At 31.6% G+C, this 18417-nt stretch overlaps 2 protein-coding genes across 2 annotated transcripts in view; one reads left to right on the top strand and one right to left on the bottom strand.

The window, feature by feature from the left end:
* Positions 1–18417, bottom strand: part of LOC127738306 (SCO-spondin-like) — a gene marked incomplete at its 5' end in the record, with an annotated part of 56167 nt that overhangs the window by 32558 nt on the left and 5192 nt on the right. The window contains 8 exons of the mRNA XM_052249511.1: positions 4554–4609; positions 6405–6452; positions 6926–7123; positions 7778–7975; positions 8867–9058; positions 11917–12072; positions 14623–14757; positions 16226–16417. Coding sequence (XP_052105471.1) covers positions 4554–4609; positions 6405–6452; positions 6926–7123; positions 7778–7975; positions 8867–9058; positions 11917–12072; positions 14623–14757; positions 16226–16417 — 1175 coding nt within the window. The remainder of the gene's footprint in view (positions 1–4553; positions 4610–6404; positions 6453–6925; positions 7124–7777; positions 7976–8866; positions 9059–11916; positions 12073–14622; positions 14758–16225; positions 16418–18417) is intronic.
* Positions 8864–18417, top strand: part of LOC127709723 (NF-kappa-B essential modulator-like) — a 238806-nt gene continuing 229252 nt past the window's right edge. The window contains exon 1 of the mRNA XM_052215399.1: positions 8864–8875. The gene's annotated coding sequence lies outside the window, so the exon portion shown is untranslated. The remainder of the gene's footprint in view (positions 8876–18417) is intronic.

The raw sequence follows: 18417 nt of genomic DNA, 5'->3' as shown, positions 1-18417 counted from the left end.
TTGGGTGAGCAACCCAAACAGACATAATAGGTTACTGTGACAATAATTGGGATCCAGCAGCCAAAACTGTGTATTCATACATCACTTACAACACAACTGACTTAAAAATTCAAACAAGCATACAAGTAAATCTAACAAAGATGCAAAAAAAAAGGTTGTAGTTGGTAGAAAATTTGACAATGACAGCAATTTTTAGTTTGAACTCATTGATTACCTTTTATTTTAAATTACATTTGGGTTAAAATTGCGAAGATTATTTTCCTCAATAATTGCTAACCATTTACCGTATATATATCAGTTAAAAAAGTCTCTGGTAGGCACATTCGATTTTAATTCCATTTTTCCAATTTATTTACTTCCAACTTGGAAGTGAGAAACGTCAACTTGGAGCTTAGAAATGTCAATTCAGAACTGAGAAATATCAATTTGGAACTAAAAAATGTCATCTAAGAACCGAGAAATGATTACAACATAATGTCCCTACCGGTTGTTCGTAGAGTTTTGTCAAAATAAATGTACCTAGATTTAGAGGACCATTGACTGAACTGATGTCCTCTAATTTCACACTGAAGTTATGCGACGTATTATAAATCTTCTTAAAAATTGATAAACAAGTATTATTCACATTATCTGCGATTACCTTTGAAAGTATTGGTTATTCACTTGGCATAATGCAATTATTTAGTATTGCATCTACAAGTAGATTTTTCTTAAGTTCACTTGAAAATAAAGGGCCACAAGACGACGCGTGGCAACAGTGGAGCACATGCTGTTTTCCCTTGTGATCAATGCGGTTTGTGTTGCTAAATCTCAAGTTTTCTGTATTAAAGATACAATGAATGAGCGTTGATTCTTGAAAAAGAAACCATGAGCCCGGAGGGCGAATGGTTTGTTTTTCATGAATCAACGCTTTATCACTGTATCTCTTACTTAAACTATTGTGTTGATGTCTTTTCAAAATTAAAGCCTTTTCTTAATTAGAAGGTATTATAAGTGAGTTTAAATAACCATGTTATCATGTTCAACGATGCATTAATAAATCTAAGTTCACAATTAATTGGTTAGAGAAATACAAATATAACACAACACGTCTGTCTATAAATTATCAGGCATCTGAATATCATCCGTAATTTACAAAATAAGACATATTCGAACCTATTTCTAAGTACATATAATAAGTATGCTACCGAAATTTCTATCAAGAAGCCTAATTCTAAACACATCACGATTTACTCTCATCGGGATTTGCGAATAAACATTTGTAAAGATACGTGGTAAAACAGATTGATTGATTGATTGAAAGATTGATGTTTAACGCCACTTTCAACACTATTGTGCTATTTCGTGGCGGTCAGTTTTTATTGGTGGAGGAAGCCGGAGAGCCCGGAGTGAACCACCGACCTTCGGTAGGAAAACTGACAATCATAGTCAATTAAGATTGGAGTCGAGTGCACCTGCCCCGTGCGGGATTTGAACCCACAACCTCAGTGTTGACTGGCTAGTGATACAGTAGTTCAAGTACTTAGACCACTCGGCCACCGAGGCCCCTAGTAAAACAGATGAAAGCATACTATATTTATACAATAAAAATGGACAAATTGAATGTAATCATTTGCTTTTCAATTATGTGAAATAGCCAATTATAATCCAAAAATAAACGGGAAAACCCGCAATTATTACAAAAATATCCACACTTACATACAAAATAAGAAAAACGGAAAAACTAAAAAATAGAGACAACAAAGAGAATACAGGGATTCGAACCTAAACCGGCAAGTCTCTACCTTTAACTTGACCTTTTAACTCATTGATATTAACCATGTTAACCTCGCGGCTACCAACTTATACTATACGATTGTCTATTTTGTATACATAAAGATACAAGCCCTCTGTGTCCGTTGTACCGATGTGTCTCATATGTTCATTTATATATATAAACTAGACATTTATATTATAACCCATGGTAGCCGAGAGGTTTCGTAGATGTGTTGATGTCAGTCACACATAACAGATTTTAAGGAAGGGTTCGATTCCCAGTGAAGGCATGTAAAAATTACAAGAATTCAAGGTAAGTTTTTAAATTGATTCCATTAGTGAACAGAAATCAGTAAATTGAAAACTTAATGAAATTAGGCACACAAATGAAACAATTGAATATAATTTGGTGAGTCCATTTAAGCGACAGATTTTAGAATATAGCAAAGTGCTCCTGACCAATTAAAGTGTAGAATTTGGTGTTCCTTAATTGTGAAGAATGAATGTAAATCATGTTCTTAGTAGGGGATTGTCCTTTTGTTTAGGCCTATTTACACGCTCAAAACAAAGAATTTCTATAAATGAGCTACAACTGCCCGAAGCACATTTATTAGGATTATTGCAGAGGGGGGTTATTGATTGAAGGTTGAATTTTGAAACAAACAAAAAACCTTAAAATAAGTTTGAAGTTACTTGCGCAGTACAATTGATACCGTTTGTGTTATTATGCGAATATTTGTAACTTTCAAATTACAAAAAAAAAAAAAAATAAGCAATGCTAAAGAGAAGAAAAAGAAAAAAAACTTTTAAGATTAAATAAATTGAATTAACTTTTGAATTTCCCGTAAAAAGCATTTTCATTGAACATTTAAACTCTGACTAGTTAAGTAAGTAGTATTTGATGTAAAGAGTTGGAATAGAATTGGCTGTGCAATACAATTTGATTTTGAATTTATTAAATTGAACTAAAAAAAACAAAAAGATAATTCCTGACTATTAAAAATATTACATAATTTACACTCATACTCACAATTAGGAAACTTATACAATTTCTACCATTTCATTGTAACGTTGTGTCATCTAACGTCTAAAACACAAATTATTAAAATTTCCCAATTTTAAAGTTAGTCTTTACATCACTAAGACCAATACATAAATGAAATGCTTAAAAGGGAAGTCATCCATTAATTATAAACTTTGCACTGACAATGAAACAAATTCTTGAATAAAAGCAATCAGGAGATCATTTGAACCTTGAGCACTTTACACTTTACAATATTCTAAATTTGTAAGAGAATGATAATCCCTTTCATCATGATAAGTAATCGCTAACAAGGATCTAAATCAAGTTACATGCAATCAATCAAGCATGTAAAAGGTAAAATCACAAAAATACTGAACTCCAAGGAAAATTCAAAAAGGAAAGTCCATAATCAAATGGCAAAACCAAAAGCTCAAACACATTAAACGAATGGATAACAACTGTCATATTCCTGACTTGGTACAGGCATTTTCTAATGTAGAAAATGGTGGATTAAACCTGGTTTTAAAGCTAGCTAAACCTCTCATTTGTATGACAGTCGCATCAAATTCCATTTACAGCAAAATTATCAATATATACAATGATGATTTTACATTTTTCAAATAAATACAAGAAGAAATTGCGTATACAGTTCAGACTATTCAAAAGTTTTTAAATGTATGAAATTCGTTTGATGCATTTTTGGTACAACTTTCGTCCAGTGGCTCTCGAACAACATTGTCACATTCTTCATAGTGATCGCTCTCATCGACATATTTATCATAATGATCTTCATCGTCCCTCGCATAGTCGTAGTGTTCATCGTCTAGATCAGTGTCAGCACTGCAAATCAGCTTATTGTCCATGTTTGTATATCGATCCTCTTCCTTTTTATCTGTAATTTGTTTTTCTTCCAAATAACATGATAATTTTGTATCTTTACAAATTGCTTCATCTTTACCTGGCGTCATGTATGTGGTATTCTGGAAATTATATGTCTTTAAGAATATTGAACTGAAAATAGAAAAGACAATTTTTCTGGATCAAATGGATCAAATGCTTGTGAAGAATGTTTTCTTATATTATTATTGATTTTTTAAATGGGAGAACAATTTCATAGTTATTTTATATCAACTTTCAATGTAATAATTACAGAAAAGAAAATTGTGATACTCATAACACAAAAGACCATCTCATCTTGCTTATAAGAATAAGTATATCATTATTTTATACACTTTAGATATCTAAAATGAAAAAGAATGCTTATTATCCCATTCTATTATTTATCTTTCTCGCGGACACCATATAGAATCGTAATTGCCCTTTGCGTAGTCCGTTCATGACTAAAATATGCATCCCACTTGAGGTTCCAAGAAGATCTCACTGACATCTTTGTATTACATTGATATAATATCAGTTTTAAAATAATATCATAGGATTTATAAATTCGAAACAAATAAACTGAGATTATTTTGAACAGCCTTAAATAATTAAGGAAAGTTGATGGTATTGATTACTTTCTCATGTGATGCTATCTAAAAACTGTTTTACACGGTGGATGCCTTGAACGTTTATCTTTTTAAAAGCAACATTCACGATGAGAACAAGCTTATCAATGCAATCATATTCTTTTCTAATATCGCTGTTATTCAAAACGACTGCGATTAAAAGGTAGACTGAGTGTTCTCCAAGACATTTTTAATTCCACTATAAATCGATGAAGCTTACCTCCTCCTCCTCCTCCTCCTCCTCCTCTTCCTAACAATCACACACACACAATTAAAACACCCAGTATCAGTAACAATACACCTGGTATAATTCCATAGTAAAGAGCTAAAAAATGTAATAGACAAATTAAGCTTAAGGCACAACTATGAGTAACACTCGTCATTGAAATGATATCCTAAGTGCCTGGTTTCATGTTCTCTCGTACCGAATTTAATGATGTTATATCTTCTTTTTAAGGACGTGAGTATTTGCTGAACAACTGTATATAAAGAAGGGGACTATTTTCTTTTATATTTATTTGAGCAAAGGAAATATTTGTATATATGTCCCTTTATTCTTTTCCCGACGAAATCCGTGATATTTTATTTGAACATCGGTTATCAATTGAGTAATTTTGTATTTCAGATGTTTGAATTCATTCTCAGTTGTGAAAATAGACTTTGACTTACCCTCTAAATGATACATTGACCTTATCGATAGGAGTTAAAAACAAACATTCTAGTAGATCTTTAACTTTTTTATGTATTCTAATAATAAAACACAGATTAAGTACGATATTATATTAGGTTTTATGTAATTGTGAAATGTATTTATATAAAAGTGAGGAGATTTGTAAATTATAAATTTATTAATTAACTGTTTACAAAACTTTAAATTTTTCGAAATACTAAGGACTTTTTGTTTCTACTCCAGGAACAGATTACCTTAGCTGTAATTTGCAAAACCTTTCGAAATTTTGGGTTCTCAATGCTCTTCAACTTCGTACTTCATTTGACCTTTTTAACTATTTCTTTCGAGCGTCACTGATGTGTTTGTTGTAGACGACAAGCGCGTCTGGCGTACAAAATTTTAAACCTGGTATATATCTATAATGAATTTACTTGGTATGATTGCAACTGAGACAACTACCCATAAAGACCACACGACTAAGATGTTAATAATTACAGGTCACCTTACGGCTTACGACGATGATCAGAACCCATACCGTATAGTAAGCTTCAAAAAGCCCCAGGATAAACAAATGAGAAACAATTCAAAAGAAAAACCCAACTTTATAATACTCTAAATATCAGTTGGAAAGAACTTACATAAGCACAAAAACAAAGACAAAAGACAGCTTTTATACATTTTATAGATTTTTTATTTTGACACGGGAGCAGGATCTGCTTATCCTTCCGGAGCACCTGCGATCATCCCCGGTTTTTGTTGGGTTGGTGTTGCTCAGTCTATATTTTTTTATGTTGTGTTTTGTGGACTGTTGTTTGTCTTTTCTTCGTTTTTTGCCATGGCATTGCGAATTTGTCTTCAACGCATAAGTTTAGATATCCTGTGGTATTTTCAGATTCTTTTCTAAAATACCAAAAGTAAGTTTTCTATTTTAACGTTATTATAGAGGTAAGTGATATTCCTTTGATTTTATTGTCTGTTCTTTTATGTCCCTTTTGTTAGTCCTCTGATCGAGATTTACAAAAAATAGGGATGCAATCATACGTTTCCATTCTCAAAACTAGCTTATTTTTTCTTATGCTTGTCCCACCCTCTCAGTTATTGTCTTATGTTATACTTAAAGGAATTTTTAGTTGGCACATAAGGTAGTTGTTTCTTATCTTTGAGAGTCTCTAATTGAACAATTTACAAGGGATTAACATGTTGGTAAGACTATTTACAAGGGTTTGACATACTGGTAAGACTATCTACAAGGGATTGACATATTGGTAAGACAGCTGTCTGTTGTTAAAAATACCAAAATCACTTTTTCATATTAAATATGACGATTGATGAATAAAAGAAAATGTTGCTTGTCTTTTCTTGTTTTTTGTTGTTTCCGTTGTTACTGCAGATTATTGTTGCTTTTATTAAATATTTATATTTTCTTTTATTTCTAACGGTAACTTAATACCTTTCTTAAACAACTCTGATGACAGTATCTTTGACACATCTGACATCTCTGAAAATATTGAGTGGAATATTGTGAATTCTAAACTTCCTTTCAAATACCTGGCATACATTAATCATAAAGTTGTTGTTACATACTTTATTGGGTACATACATTGACTTAAATTCTCTTGTAGTAATATAACTGAGCGATTTTTGATAATTGTTGTTCTCCCTCTTGTTGCTAGTATAGATATAAAAACAAATAAAAGTTTTTATTATTAGCATATCAATATAAAGAGATAGGATCTATGATAACGGTTTAATTGTTGATGAATTTATCATTTAATCGATCAAATTCTTATATCTGAAACTGTGAATTAAGATTTTTGACATTGTGGAATTCGAACACCAAATAAGTGTAGTCTTTCATAGTATTAGTTATAAGAAAATAATGTACTTGATAATTTTGTTATTGTCCAACCTTGCGTAACTGTCTAATATTGAGGTAGAGGTACAGTTCATAAAAAGTAGGGTATATTCTACCTATTGCTTTACACCGTTGTTTATTACAAGTTTCTTTTTGGCGATCTATATCATCTCCAGAACAATTCATTCCACCAAACATAGGTCCTGGATTTTCACAGGTTCTGTTTCTATATCGACTATAAAATCCTCCACCACATGTGACATTACATGTATCCCATGGTGACCACTCACTATAATCTGTCCAATTGCCATCCACTGAAATATAAAACATTTTAAATATTACAGTCAGATTGAATTTAAAATATTGTGAAGGTTTTTTTTGTGTATCTTTTAATTATTTCCTTTTGTTTTGCCTTAAATAATAAATTGTTTTACTATATATTTAGCAATATAATGTTATCTAAAAAGGAGATTTCGTGTTATCATGGTAAATCACATTTGCACAACTTGGCGAAAATGAAGGTTATTTTTCACCTTGGCATCTTAAAAATACATAAGCATTTTATAAATTGCTCTAGTTTCATTTGGTTCACTTCTTATGGTGTTAATGATATTTTGCATTCCTCAAAGCTAAACTTTACATGTTCAAAGGCGATATACGTTTTTTTCGATACGCTGATATGAAATTTTTTTATTGGTCATGTTTTTATCTTCTTCTTTGCCCTCCTTTAATTACTGTAAATTCGGATATTATTGTGTACATTTATTATTGCAAAAATGCAAGGTTAATTATTGCGAGTTTAGAAAATCTGCATACAGATAAATGTATCAGATATCAGAATGCGAGTTCTAATTATTGCGATACCCACCCAGTCGCATTATTCAGATTAATAAAAACCTCCCAATAAATTCTGAATTTACAGTCAGTTTGTTTGATATTCGCTACCGCTTATTATTTTTTATACTAACATGGACAATGCTGAATATTACAAACTCTTCCTTCTTCTTCTTCTTCTGTCGTTTTACCATCACATTCCAAACCACCAAACTTTGGCTTTGGATTTGTACAGGATCTTGATATTGTTCTATATTTCAATCCCCCATTACATTCTTTTGAACAATTTCCCCATTGACTCCATAAAGTATATTGTGACCATCCACCGTTTACTGAAATAAATGTACATTGACCTGTTGAACTGATGACTATTCAGATAACGTACAAAATTTAAAATTACCTTTTTTTCACTTTTTACACAAGATACAAAAGGTTGTTTTTTTATGTATGATCAGGCACCACTCACTAATATTTTTCTATTATCGCTAATTGAGTGCACCAAATTTGCTTCAATATCTTGTAATTTTGTTTTAGAAATATTGTTATGACACAAAGACGTGTAGACAAATTGGCAAAAGATACCTAAAGGGACAATAAAAGATCTAAGTCAATGAAAAAGAGATAAAACCATGATCTAAAAGAAAAACAACGAAAATGCAAACATCAGTCTACACAGGAAACTAAAGACTTCAAAACGAAAACCCAACCAAAACCCCGGGGATCTTTGGTGCTCCCGAAACTCTGGTCGAATTACTCATGGCATTTAAAAATTCTGCGTTAACCAATATCGGAGATGTTTCAACCTAGGAGAAGAGGACGGGATTACGACTATGAAAATTGGAACATTACTTTTTTTAACGTCATTACTGTTTACAAAGCAGGAAATTCATAATAAATACCAGGCTTAAATTTTTGTTTCGCCAGACGCGAGGTTTCGTCTATAAAAAAATTACTTTTAAAATATCGTACTTAATAAAGGCGAAAGTAGTTTACCGATGTTCAAACCTCGTAAATCGACCAGGAAGAGACAAATCAAGGAAGGAAACAAAACATCTTACGTGAGAAGGGATAGTTTAGATTTTGCGAACCAGGAAATTCTATCTCATAAATCATTATGCACATTTTAAAAAGTGTAGTGTTTTGCGGTTCCTCCTTCGTTATCGCTTTTTCTTTCTCAATGTTAATATGCGGGTTATGTTAGTATAATTAACCGTGTTATTTACTTAGACAAAGTAATGTATTGCAATCAGCGGTTATGTTTTCCACAACCTTTCCAATGCATTGTTTCCCGTCATATTTTGGTACAGGGTTTGTGCAGGTCCTATTCCTGGTTCTGGATTTTTTACCATCACCACAAGATACATTACATAACGACCATGAATTCCAATTTCCATAGGACGACCAGCCGCCGTCAACTGCAAGAAAATAAAGGTAAAAGTATAAAAGGTCTCCTTTCTCCGTATTTTATCAATTCAGAAGCTAATTAATGGTGGACACTTTTCCTCTGTTTATATTCTATATGATGTTTAGAGTCCAATAGATTATCAAAAAAAGAACCTCTGATGTTTTGATCCGTCTCAAAATGATAAGTCAATTCTTAAGAATTGACTTCGTGCATTGCGTCTTTTCAATCATCAAATGCCAAACAACTTTTAACCCATTTATGAATTACATTTTGGGTTTTACCTGACGGCTTATATTAACCTGATCACTATTGTCAATCAATACCTAGGATCATATAAAACAAATTAAAACGGGACCTTCAAAAAGAAGTGAAGGAAGTAAAGATAATACTTTCGACGTCATAAAAAGTGTTTTTTTTGAAAGATTACCTTAGCGGTATTTGGCAAAAATTTCAGAATTTTGGGTCTCAATGCTCTTTATATTCGTACTTTTTCTGGCCTTTTCATCTTTTTTTATTCTGGTATCCATAATGAATTTATTATATCTTTCTTTATATTTATAATTGAACAGTAAACTCAAAATAAGTTTTAAATACTCAAATAAATAGGTAACTAGTATATATATTTGTTTAGGGGCCAGCTATAGGACGCCTCCGGGTGCGGGAATTTCTCGCTGCATTGAAGACCTGTTGGTGACCTTCTGCTGTTGTCTGTTCTATGGTCGAGTTGTTGTCTCTTTGACACATTCCCCATTTCCATTCTCAATTTTAAGTTCATGGAATATTGTTGCTAACTAGAAAAATATTTCTTTTGTCGGTTAATTAGACTGCTTCTAGGTGTGCCACATTATAGCAATTGGTTATTGTTTTCTAGGCCGGATCGTTTTGTACACTAAAAGGTATCAAAAGTGTATATTCAGAAGGAAAGGGACGCCTTAGATATATATTATCAATGCATTGGAACTTGTCAGGTTTTGTGTTACACATATTCTCCTTTCAATTTCGATTTCGATTGCACAAATTCGAAATAAAGCACCTCTACAATGAAATGGGTTGTCAAAAAAGAGAGAAATTTACGTTTTAGTTGATATCCACTTTTCATTATAAAAAAATCTAAAATGTTATATGCCTCTGTGAAATGTCAGAGAAAAAATAGTGTTCAATAGTATTTTAAAAATAAGCTTGTACTTGTTTTTCTCTTCATGATAACATCTTTATCTGAACGTATGCATTTTATATAAATGTAAAAATGAAGGAACTTACAGAAATACAAAACTGGTTTATAGATTGTAAAATCGTATTGCCTGTCTCATAGGTGACAGTAGTAGTGCTGTTAGAGTTACAAATTCTTAGTGTGTATTTTCTGAACGACACGTTGTTGAAAATAAGAAAGTTATTGTAAAATTTTTGTCAATGCTCAAAATAAGGTACTATTGCTTTTCGCGCGCACTTTTTTAGTCAATTTCATTGTCTGCTCTTCAAAATATATGTTTCGTCAAAATCTCTGAAAGATTTCTTCTATTTAGGACAAAAATGGATACATGATTTTTCCTATGGTCTAATTATGAGTCAACGAAGTGGCTAGTACTATTTATATATCAGGTGCCCACAATGACCAGACAGTATTGATCATACCATGAGCTATTTTCATTATAGCAGTTTATCATCGTTTAGTTGCTGATGTGAAGTGTAACCTTATATATTATCAAGGACATCAAAATACTATATTCATTTCATATTTTTAAAGTATTTGAAATAAAATCTTTGAAAATGAAATCAATATGATAGAATGGTAACTTGTGTTTCAACTGAAATTGTGCATTAATACTGAAGCTACTGTATATCTAAGATATTTGAAGGTTATTCTTGGAAAATAAGATAAAAACGACAATATTATTTTGTCTTTTATGCATATGGCATATACTGTATTTTGTAGTATGCAGGTTTAACAACTTTCACAGTTTTCTAAATTTCTTAACATTATTAGAATAATGTAATTGTGAATTTTCGTAGCATTATCAAAAAAATAACTGAAGTGATAATGCATCGCTAATAATCAAATATTGATATTACTTGGGCATTGCAATGTGTTGCAGTCAGATGTTGTATGTTCTGCTGCATTTCCAGTGCACTGCTTTCCGCCATATTTTGGTACAGGATTGGAACACGTTCTATTCCTAATTCTTATATTTTCACCACCACCACACGTTAAACTACATGAGAACCAAGAACTCCAAATTCCAAATGATGACCACCCACCATCCCTTTTAATGAAATAAGTATGTAGATGCAGGCGACAGTTATTCACCGATGTTCAAATCCCGTAAAACAATTTAGAAGAGACAAATCAATGTAACAAACAAAAACTGAGGGAATCATATGAACCCCAAAAGGAGCGAGACAGGGTGCGTCGACAGGGTAAGCGTATTCTGCGATGTAGAATTATTTTATGAAGAAACGCAGAAATGGTCTAGGTTTTACTGATTTTTCAATATTTGCGGTATTTACCAAACTATTTTTTATCTTTTTGGAAAAAGTACTTTTAAAATGTTTTTAACTGACTGACACATCAGTCTTTTATGCGTTTAAATGTTTTTTTTTTATTTTATTAATTTCGTCTTCTATATTTTAAGCAGATTCTATTGTTATCCTCATTTGTGCTGGGTAGTTTAATATGAAGACACATATAAAGAAAGTTTATACGTGTTGATAAATATCAGATGAAGTTAAACTGATATCTAATTGGCTGTGATCAGAGAAAGGTTTAATTTTGTAGAAAAAATAAATAGAACACATTTTAAGAGTCAATCAACATTCGTATTTTAAAGATGTTTTATTATTTAAAAATTTTATATTAAAAGGTGTTATTACTTGGACATTGGATAATATTGCAGTCAGAAGTAGTATTTTCCGCGGGATATCCACTGCACTGTTTCCTGCTATAATGTGGTATAAGATTGGAACATGTCCTATTCCTACTTCTTGTCTTTTCACCATCACCACACGTTGAACTACATAACGACCAAGATGTTCAAATTCCAAATGATGACCACCCACCATCAACTTCAATGAAATAAGTATTAAGATTAAGACGATAGTAGTTTTCCGATGTTAAATTTCGTCTTCCAGATTATTAACAGATTCTATAGTCTTCCTCATTTGTGCTGACATGCTTAAACTATTTACAATAACATATTTGGAGATGTTAGGTTAAAGTTTAACGATTATGAAAGTTTAAGAAAGTGGGCTTTCAACAAAATCGTATCTCTGTTATTTATGTTTCCATGTTTTGAAAACTTTCACATTCGTGCATTTTTCCGTACAATGACGATGTTCTTACGTCATATTTAGAGTTGATTGTTCAATGACGTCAATAACACCGATTGACCTCGGGTAACTCATTTATAAAAATCATACGACGTAGGAGTGTGATTGGAACAGCCCGATCAGCTGACATACATTATATGGGTGTTAACTCATAGCGTTTGAAGAACGTCTTATTAAAATTATTTATTTATTTATTTATTTATTTATTTATAACTTTTGATTTTATTACTATATCTTAATTTTATTAATGAAAATGTGTTATTACTTCAATGACATTGGATAATATTGCAGTCAGAAGTAGTATTTTCCGCGGCATATCCACTGCACTGTTTCCCGCCATAATGTGGTACAGGATTGGAACATGTCCTATTCCTACTTCTTATCTTTTCACCATCCCCACAACTTACGCTACATAAAAACCAAGAACTCCAAATTACAAAGGGCGACCATTCACCATCAACTTTAATAAAATATATATGTAGAATTACTAAATGAAGAAATATTTGAGCTGAATTTTGTTTAGTTGTCTTTTGAATTATGACATTTATCAAACAACACAATATTTATATACTTTTCTTAAAATTGGAAATAAATTCTTAAAGTGAATGATGTAGCAATGAATTTTTTTATTCATCAAATTTTGTGCGTCGCAATTCATCTAGTAGTAAAAGTTAGCCGATGTCATAGTTTTTTATATCCTATATTGGTTGATTATATATATTGTTTGATATCAGACAAAATTTAGTTATCATCTATTATAGATATCAGAGACATGTGAAAATTCGTTAGGGGGATATCAGATATCAAAATACTGTTTCAAAACAAATAAATTTTTTTTTAATTTTTAATATATTATTTTCATTTTAATTTTTATATATAAAAAAAAGCAAAATGGACATGTTTAGTTCATTATGTTTTCTGGCGTATAACATTTTAATCCTGGTATCTGTGATTAGTTTATTTACTTTGTTATTAGTTGGACAATGGAATAAATTGCAATAAGAAATTGTATTTTCCGCTGCGTTTCCAGTGCATTCTTTCTCGTTTTGCAATGGTACATGATTGAAATACGTCCAATTCATGATTTAATGTTTCTCACAACCACATGCTATACTAAATAAAGACTAATAACTCCAAGTACAATTGATGACTTTCTGCCATTTTTTTCAGAATTATTACCTTTCTGAATCTATTAATAATACAGTATGTGTTTATTTGTTATAACGTCTCCTGTTTACATTTTTTCGCAGTTTAAGTTCAGAGTAAAATGCTAAGGTATATTGAAACTTTAATATTGATTTTAAACCTGGTACATGGATGCATAAATTCTATATACCTGACTGTATGCAGTGTGTGAACAGAGGGAACGAACTGTTGAATTGAAGTGAAGTTTTCTAGATCAAAATATACCATTTCTGTCCAATATGTGAAAACAGAAACACTATTGTGGATATATACCCCCCGAAAGGGGTATGTCTAAACTTACCGTATTGAATATTTAGATAAGTTATATACAGACTCCTTGTTATATCCGTTAGGTTAAAGAAAAACATAAAGTTTTGACTTTCGTTAATGGAAATATATCACGTGGTTTCTTATAAAACATTACTTACAATAACATACAGGTAAACAACCAACAATAAGGATTAGCTTGAACAGCATGTTATCAGACTTAAATTCTGGTACGGCTGCCCTATGTGGATGTTAATGCGTTTAAAATATCTACTTTGTCAAAAAAAAAGTGTACAATAGCTATTTTAGGGCAAATTTGTCAATTTAGGCATGTATATGGCATCATATTGACATCACACATTATGAATATATAATAAGGAGATGTGGTTTGAATGCCAATGAAAAAACTTTCCACCAGAATTCAAATGAACTGGATATAAGTAATTATAGGCCACCGTATGGCATTCAACAATGAGAAGAAACCGATACCGTATAGTCGGCTAAAGAAGGCACCGACATGAAAAAAGGATTCAAACGAAAAAACTAACGTCCTCATTTATAACAAAACAATCAATTTACGAAAAACAAAAAGGACAGATATGAACCAATGACATCCTCTGAACAACAGGCTCTTGACCTTGGACAGGAACATAAGGAATATGGTTGATTTTTTTATGAATGAGTGGAATGTAAGATGTGCAAAGAATTCCTTTTATAATTATAATTATATATGTATTTTACTTGGGCAAGGTAATGTACTGCACTCAAAAGTATTATTTTCTGCTTCATTTCAAATTCAAAATTTCCCTCCAAATTTTGGAAAAGGATTGGAACACGTCCTTTCCCTGCTTCTTGTCTTTTTACCACCACCACACGTTGCACTACAGAACGACCAAGAACTCCAAATTCCAATGGGCGACCATCCGCCATCAACTTTAATAAAATATGTATGTAGAACTTGTTTTATGGAGAAATCCAAGAAGAGAGCTATGTTTAACTTATCTTCTAATTCATAGCTATCATAATGCATATCGATGTTAATACTTTTGTTAAACATTTGAAAAGTTAATAATTAAATTGATTGCTTGAGCATTGATTTTGTTTTTGTAAATCATATTCAATTTGTTGAGTTTTATCTTGTAAAATTGTAGGAGAATCAAACATCTTCCAATTAAGTATTTGTTGGGAACAGTTGAAGACAAAAGTTGAAAAAATGTCATACAAGCAGTTTAATATACATGTAATGATATTACATTCCCCATAATACGACTCTTGCATATATAAAGTTGTATTTTTGAAATTGAAATTTAAAGTAATTACTTTGACAATGATATGTATTGCAGTCAGAAGAAGTATTTTTCAAGGCATTTCCAGTGCACTGTTTTCAACCATAGTTTGGGACAGGATTGGAACATGTCCTACTCCTGCTTCTTGACTTTTTACCACCCCCACAAGTTACACTACACACAGACCAAGAACTCCATATACCGTAGGATGACCACCCACCATCAACTTCAATGAATTATATTGATATGATTATTAGGTGTCCGAATAATACGGTATGTGACTATTAGTCAGAACGACTATGTTTTTTTTATATTTTTCATAGGTAGCTGGGTGTGCAAAATTACTTGTTTGTCTTCCAAACTGTGTTAGAAGGGAAATGCGTATCTAAATATGCAGTGTTGGTTCATAGATTGAAAAACACAATTGTCGGCCCCGAAGGAGAGAATCGTAGAAACTTTGTTGAAAGTAAAAAACATGTATTTGTCCAGATGTTTGCATTACAAAATTATAGGGTTCTGGAGCTTTTCTCAACCCAATTTCTTTCATTTACTTTGCTTACCAATACTGCTCTTAAAATATATTTGTCGTCAGAATTTAAGAAAGACTTCTACGTTCCAAGGACAAATCAATATATTAATATAGTTATATCGTGTTTTTGTCTTTTCTTTATAGCATAATCCACAAAATGTCTATAAATCAGTTGTACATAATGATTGATCATTAAAGGCAACTTACTCTCTTATACTGATAATCAAGTATGTATCAAGTCTTGTGTAGACGAAACGCGTGTCTGGCATAACACAAATATGACACTGGAATCCTTAATAAGTTTTATATTCATAAATACCTATACTAATGCTTCTTAATTGATTATTATATATGAGCTCAGCGCTTCAGATGCACGAAATTTTTGAAAGTTTTATTTTTATTAAATGAAGTACTCAATATGAACATTTCTCTTAGTGTTTCTCGATATTTTGAAACTACGTATAAAATGAAAATGAACTATATTGGTTAGTGTTTGTTTTAAATCGTACCGTATAAATAAGAATTCACAGAATTAACAAACAGTGAAATGTACATACATTGCTATTATAATAAAACATGACTTTACTTGGACAAGGTAACATGTTGCAGTCAGAAGTAGTATTTTCCACTTCATTTCCAGTGCACTGTTTGCCGTCATATTTTGGTAAAGGATTGGAACACGACCTATTCCTACTTCTTGACTTTCCTCCACCACCACAAGTTAGACTACATACAGACCAAGAACTCCATATACTGTAGGATGACCACCCACCATCAACTTAAATTAATCATATTGATACAATCATTACGTGTCAGAATTTACGGATAATACAGTAGGTGACTTTAAGTCAGAACGACTCTTTTTTTTTTTATTTTTATAGGTGCTGATTTTGCAAAAGTACGTGTTCTTCTTTCAATCTGTGTTAAAAAGGAAAATAAGTATCTAAAAATACAGTGTAGGTTGATAGATTACAAAACAGAAGTGTCTGTCTCGTAGGGGAGAATTGCTGAAAAATTGGTGAAAGTAGAAAACAGTCCAGTGACTTTTATTCCAAAGATATAGGGTTCTGCAGTTTCCTTCTTTTTTTTTAACTCAAATTCATGTATCTACCTTGACTATCAATACTGCTCTAAAAATACATTTGTCCTCAATATTTAAGAGACTTCTTAGTTCCTTTTGAACAAAGTAAATTGATGATTATAATTATATTATATTGTTGAGTGTGTCTTAAGCAGAATCCACAAAGTGTCTAGTATAATACAAACATCAGTTGTACATAATGATTGATCATGAAAGGCCAGAAGTAGTATTTTGCCGTCATATTTTGGTATAGGATTGGAACACGACCTATTCCTACTTCTTTACTTTCATCCACCACCACAAGTTAGACTACATACAGACCAAGAACTCCATATACTGTAGGATGACCACCCACCATCAACTTCAATGAACTATTCATATAAAGCTTGATTATATATTGGCCGCTTTTCATCACACAGGTCGTTATAAGTAGTCGGAACCTCAGGGGGTTTTTTTCACAAAAATTTTTACGACTAAAATTGATCACTGAAATGTTCATGACGGACGAGTGTTTTTACTCGTAAGATTTTTTTGTGAAAAAGAGTCAGTGTATTTTTCTTTTTTCTATTAAAGTGCAATAATATATCAAAATATTTTTGATGTTTTGAATCTTATAAAAAATAAATTCTTTTAAACCAACACCATTGCGTGCACAAATTGAGATAATTCTACATGTTTAATGCATGTTTCTATTTTATATAGATATATTAAGATTTTATGATTAAAAAAATCCGGAAGAATAAATCAAAACACGTATTTCAAAGATTTATTTTTCATCTTATCATTTTGCGTTTTCTTTCAGTATACTAAAAAGTAAAGTATGCATTCTGTTTTTCTTATTATCTACTATCTTATTACTTGGACAATGAAATGCGTTGCAGTCTAAATTCGTATTTTCCGTTGCCTCTGAAACAATACACGATTGAAGCGTACTACGTAAGACCTTTTGATTTATGGTCTTCCAAATTTTATATTTACTTTTAGCCAGAAATGTATTTTGTAAAAGATAGACATGTATTCGAACAAAAAAAGACAACTACAAGGCCAAAGGATAAATATAAATGACAACCATACGACACACAGAAACTAAATATTGACAAACACAATACCCAGAAAATAGAGGTGAACTTTGATGCTCCGGATGGGTAAAAGTTTCAAATTCACCAGTGACAACCTTCGTGTGACTTCTGTTTAGAACAAAAAACAAAACAACACGTTATAAATTTCATGTGTCCGAAGCGCTTTTCTGGATTTACCTTCATCAGCAACGCTCAAAGCCGAATATTTGAAAGCCAAGGATGTATAAGAACCGAAACAATTGAAGAGCTAGTACAACGGATAGGTAAGTGTTTAATCTAACCATAAGACGTTACCAAGTTCATAAACCACCAGTGCAGGTAATTTATCTAACCCTAAGACATCACCAAGTATAAAATTATGAAATAAAAACATTTCAGGACAAAAGACATTAAAAATCCAAAGTACAATTGAAACTCTAAAACTACAACAACAACTTGTATCCAGCCAAATTCTTTATGTGCATGCATAAGGCAGGGGCCTGTAATTCTGTTGTTGTCTTTGGTTGCTGTCTGTCATATTTGTTTTTCGTTTATTGTTTTAGCAAAAATCATGCCGTTGGTTTTCTCAATTAAACTATTCTACTTTTTGTCATTTCAGGACCTTTATAGTTGACCATA

The sequence above is a fragment of the Mytilus californianus genome, unplaced genomic scaffold (genome assembly GCF_021869535.1).
Source record: "Mytilus californianus isolate M0D057914Y unplaced genomic scaffold, xbMytCali1.0.p SCAF_1, whole genome shotgun sequence".
In the NCBI taxonomy this organism is placed as follows: Eukaryota; Metazoa; Mollusca; class Bivalvia; order Mytilida; family Mytilidae; genus Mytilus; species Mytilus californianus.
This window is presented reverse-complemented; position numbering and strand designations above follow the sequence as displayed.